This window comes from Coffea eugenioides, chromosome 8 (assembly GCF_003713205.1).
Source record: "Coffea eugenioides isolate CCC68of chromosome 8, Ceug_1.0, whole genome shotgun sequence".
Taxonomy (NCBI): domain Eukaryota; kingdom Viridiplantae; phylum Streptophyta; class Magnoliopsida; order Gentianales; family Rubiaceae; genus Coffea; species Coffea eugenioides.
The window spans coordinates 22,410,864-22,416,240 of NC_040042.1; the positions used below are offsets into that span (position 1 = coordinate 22,410,864).

The window sequence follows — 5,377 nt, forward strand, 5'->3', positions numbered from 1 at the left end:
TCGACTATGAAGAAAAACAAAAAGGGGGCTTCGGTGGGGAAAAACAAAAAGGCCGAGAGAGATTGCGGCTCAAGAACAGAGCAAAAAATGGAGGGGGTTTCGTCTGAGAGCTAGGAGAGGAAGAAACCGAAGGAAAAACAGAGTAAAAGCAAAAGAGGGACGAAAGGCTAAGAAAAACAGAGAGGGAGGCTCTCGGTTGGGGGCTAAGGAAAATAGCCGACAAAAGAAAGCTACGGAGGTTTTTGAGAAAAAACAGAGGGTAAGGGGATGAAAAGAAAAGCAGGGGAGGAGGCGGAGTTGATAGAGGGGGAGAGTTTTGGCGAAAAAAAAAGAAAGGCAACAAAGAAAAATAGAAAACAAGAACAATTAGAGAGGGGAGTTTCGGTTGGGCTGAAAGCAAAGAAAGAAAAAGAAAGGCTACGGGCTGGTGGCGGGTTTGAAGGAAGAAAATGGCTGCTGAGGAGGGCGGTGAGCAGAGGCAAGCCGAGAAAGCAAAGGGTTGTGTCAAGTGGTTCAATGACCAGAAGAGCTCTGGGTTCATCATTCCTACTGACGGCGGCACAAATTTGTTCGTCCACCGCTATGGAATTAAGGCCGGCAGTGGAGGGTTTTGCAGTCTGGGCAAGGATGAAGCCGTCGAGTTTGGAGTGGAACAAGGTGATGGTGTTCGTACCAAGGCCGCCAATGTCACTGGCCCAGATGAGGGACCTGTTCAGGGAGAAAATGAGCAACGGACAGAGGGGGAAGAAGCCAGCGAAGAGGCAAAAGCGGTGCGAACGAGCTGAATCTTGCCAGCTCTAGAATTTTCCGACGCCGCTGCCGCTCACGGGAAGCCACCACCACCGCCTGCAAATTCTTCACCAAGGAAGCATTGTAAGTCATTCTTTCCTTTAAATTTCAGTTTGACTTCTTCAAGTGCAAATTCTGGAAAATCCCCAACCCCAAGCATGTTTCTGTGAATCGGTTGTTGCGACTTTCTTGATTGATTGTCCGTCATTTTTTTGATTGTACGTGCTCTTATGGGATTAATTGGGTTGAAATTTTTATTACTGAACAATTTTGGGCCGATTATAGTTCCAATATATCAACGAATTGGTGAAATTTCGGATGCCCCTGACCTGTTCGACGAAATGCCTGACTAGGAATTCTTATTGAAAGAAGATTTGTTTGCGTTTTTTATGGGAAAGAGCCGGCTAAGTCAGCAGATTAATTTTCTCGCACATAAGAAGTTTTGATGTATTGTAGTCCTGCATTTTTCTGTGGCTTTATGTTTCCCATCATATGAATTCGAATTGAAATGGTATGAGAAAGAGCTTGTGTGATTGTCGTTTTGATTGGGGAGTGGCCAGACCTGAGTTTTCTGATTTCCGTCTGCAAAGAAAGATGGCATCAAACGTTTGGGCCGTTTGGGGGGAAGATGATTACTTCTTTAAATTTATGATTCCAGTTCTTCAATTTCCCCTTCCGTTGTGATATAACCCCAGAAGTTTTAGAACTTCATAATTTGCCCCCCGAAACTGTTTTAATATTTTCAATCAGGCTCCTAATTCGAGTGCATTTAACCCTTTCGTTTCTGCCTAATTTCACTGTGGCTCAAAATCTGGAAAATTGAACTAATTTTATCCTTTTAAGTTTAATCCTCTGTTTGCATATTTTATGTGATTTTGCGGATAGATTAATTCTTGATTTTGGGTCATGATTGTGGCTTAATAATTTTAGTTGATTTGCTTTTTATGTTGGTTTTAGTGAAGTAAATGATTTGGGTTAAGAGGTTATTTTTGTTTGAGTTTCGGGAATGGGTCATTGACTTGTTTTGATTGAATTCTGATTTGGGCTTAGGAGATAAAAGCCCACTCTTTTGATTGGACTGGTTTGTTCGGTAAAAATTGGGCTAACTCGTTTGTTTTGCTTGGATTTTCGGTTGGGCTGGTGAGGTTCGGCACAAACAAATAAAATATGGCCCAATGATCTGATCCATTAAGAAACCATAAATTGAACTTGCAATTAAGTCCCTGGACTTTTCTTTAATTTCGCTATGGCCCTACAAACTTTCAATGCTTTCAATTGGGTCCCTAATTTAATTACAAATAGGTCCCTAAACTTTATTTTTCTTTAATTTTGACCCCAAAGCTTTTGTTAATTTTTGCAATCAAGTCCTTTCTTCTTTTACCCTTTTTAAATGTGGGTTGTTTACATGATTTAATTGATTCGATTTCATGTTCATTTTTGTCTTTTGTGATTACTTGTTAATTAAAGTGATGCCTTGACCTTTTCTTTTATTTTGGAGGGTAAATAAGTAATTTCACCCTATTAGGGCATCAACTCAAGGGAGGTACACTCTATCCTTTATTCTTGACTTTATTTGACCTTATGTGCCTTATGTGACTTTATGTGCTCAAGTGCATGCCATTTGAATGCTTTCATTTTATTTATTTATTTATTCGCTTTATTTGTTTTAATTTAGTATTTTTATTTTATTTTAGTTCAATTTTTGATCATTTGAAAGGCACTTGAATGCCACAATTGTAATAGTTAGGCTATTATATTATTTCATTTAATTCCTTCCCTCTTAGATTGTAGTAGGCTTCCCCCCCGAATGTAATAGTTAGGGCTTTATTTGTTTTACTTGCCTTATGTGTGTTGCATGCCTATGTGCTATGTGTTACCGCTTTTTTAGGACGTGCATCTAGATATCATGCCTATGTGTTATGTGTCTTATGTAATTTAGGTGCTTATTTGCTTTATTATGCTTTATCTGATTTTCTTAGACTGTAATAAATGTGTGTTATCACACTAGTCCAATACTAGCTGTGATTCCTTTCCCGTCACCATACTAGTCCAACGCTAGTTGTGGTTCTTTGTTCCGATTTCCCACTAGTCCAATGCTAGTGGGGATCCATAGACATGGGCTAGTCCAATGCTAGACCCTTAGGGACTTCCCTCATTAGATCATATTTGTATGATTACATTACACTTCATGCATATTTTTTCATTTTTAGGATCTTTATCACTTTCACATAATATTTCTTCTAATAAAATATCCCTTACCCCTATGTATATATAACATTTAGATTTGCATCTCATTTAGGAAATTAGGGGGTAGATTAGTGCATTTTGCCTGATTAGACTAGAGATACCCCTTAAATATGGGATATGGGCGATTTTGGCTTTTCTTAGCCTTAGCACGCTCATATTCCCTCTATTAAAGGGAAAATTGAGTCACGAACATTAGTCCCCCGTACCCGACATGATGCATTCCTTTAAGACATGTATATTTCTATAATTATTTTATCATTTTCTTCTTCTTAGAGTCTCATATTTTTGCATAATTCGTGACCTCTCCAAAGAGTCATTATTGGGCGTCACAATTAATGTGATTGGTACCATTCGAGCTTTGAAGAGAAATTTTGCCCCCCGATGTCCCCCTAGGTCTAGGGTTTGCATTCATATAGCACATCCAAATATGATAAATTCTTTGGTTAAAACAAGAAAATCTTTGACTAAATCACGCAACTAGCCTTGGCTAGGTCGAAGGGGTGCCTTGGATTTTTATCCTTGCCTTCCCCTTCTTCAAATGTGACTCCCGAACCTTTTTCCTTTGATTTTCGTAGACTAGGAGTCGTTTAAAAAGGGGTTTTCTACTTTTTCCTTTGAAAACTCATTTTTGGTGACTTGGTACACTTTAACTCAATACTAAGTGGCGACTCCGATTTTTATTTCAAAACCCTTTTTTAAACTATTATTTTGGGTCGAATCGTCGTATTTTCAAATCCCATTTAGACCCATGTTTTTCTTCATTTCCTTTGTAAATTAAAATTCATTTTTCAAATCAAAAATTCACTTTTTTAAAACCATTTATTTATTTTTCTTGCAAAAAATGGGGCGCGACAGCTGGCGACTCCACTGGGGACTTAGAGGGTCCGAGCAAATTTGATTTAGTCAATCTTTTTCTTCTTTTAACCTTCTTATATATTGCATTTGGATGTTTAGAATTGCATTTTTTTTCCTTTTATTAGGATTTTTTGCATTTCGTGCGTATCCACTCACTCACTCACTCATTTGGCGTACGATTGTTTTGATGGATGGTTATGTATGTGATTCCGCGCTTTGCATTGCATTTGGGTGGGGGATTTTACCCTAGAGCCTCGCGTTGGTTCTTGATCCCTCCCCTCTAAACGAGCACTAGTATACGTGCATACGCTTTAATTATTTACCCCATTTTTTCTTTTTCGTGGGCATTTCCCACACCTCCTTGTAGGATTAGGATCGATTGCCTTGGGTAGGCGGATGGTGTGCCCTGCGCCCATAGCGCTACCTAAGGGATCACTCGAGCCACCGACCGAAGGCCCTGGGAGTGATGACCCTTCGCCTTTAGGTCTGAAGGCTTGGGAGCCGAGGCCTTATCGAGTCTAGATGCATTAGTGAGCCAAACCTCATGCATCCATATTAGAATTGCCTAAGATAGAGTCGACCTTATCCTGAATTAGGGACACTAGGCACGAGGGGAGGGATCCCATCCCTCTTTCCCTTATTTATCTTTTTGGTTTTAATTGTCCAACGTGTTATGTGATTATGTGTTGAACTAACGTTTCTTTGTCTTCTTGTCCTTTGTATTCACAAACATTGGAAAATAAGAGGTCTGGCATGACCTTTCTTTTAGAACCTACCCTTGAAAATGGACTATTGCACGTTTAAAGATTTTGGATTAATAATTGCATATCATCCTAGGCCTACCCTGGCAAATAAAGGGTTCCTTAGGTCACGTTTCATTTCGAATTGCACATTTTACTGCTTTAATAAACTGGCATCATGCATAAACCCTAGAAGGGAATGCCATTTAGGGTATCCCGTGTTAGGAATAAGCCACCTTGTGTCTCGGATACTTAATCCAAGGAGACTTGCACGTTTACATTTTGTACCATCCAAAGGGGTAGTGCACAAGGTAAGGTAGGATCCGATCATTTTCATAGAGCGATCTTTGGAATATGAGCGTCTAATAATCATTTTTTGGCCACTTTATCAAAATTGGTAAAAATCCCTGGCGTAAAGGACATTAATTGGAACAAATTCACCAATATTTCCTCACTGTTGAGACGATAAATAAATTGATGCCAAAATTTGATATTAGAAGGCTCATAGACTAGTGCATCGCAATAAATTTTTACCAATAAACCGTCAATTTCATTCAATCCATTGGACCATTTTATTCATCAATTTCATCCAATCCATTTTATCAATTTGTTCACTTTTAGGGCAATCTAGTCGATTTTGAATAGACCACCAATTTCATTTAATTCATTTGATTAGTTTACCCATTCTTAGGTCAATTCAATCAATTTTGAATAAATCATCAGTTTCGTTCAATTTCATTTGACCA

At 38.8% G+C, this 5,377-nt stretch overlaps 1 protein-coding gene across 1 annotated transcript; it reads left to right on the forward strand.

The window, feature by feature from the left end:
• Positions 1-449: 449 nt before the first annotated feature.
• On the forward strand, positions 450-785 carry LOC113780416 (glycine-rich protein 2-like). Its single transcript, XM_027326219.1, has one exon. It carries the CDS (start codon positions 450-452, stop codon positions 783-785), a length of 336 nt encoding a protein of 111 aa, XP_027182020.1.
• The last annotated feature ends 4,592 nt before the right edge of the window (positions 786-5,377 follow it).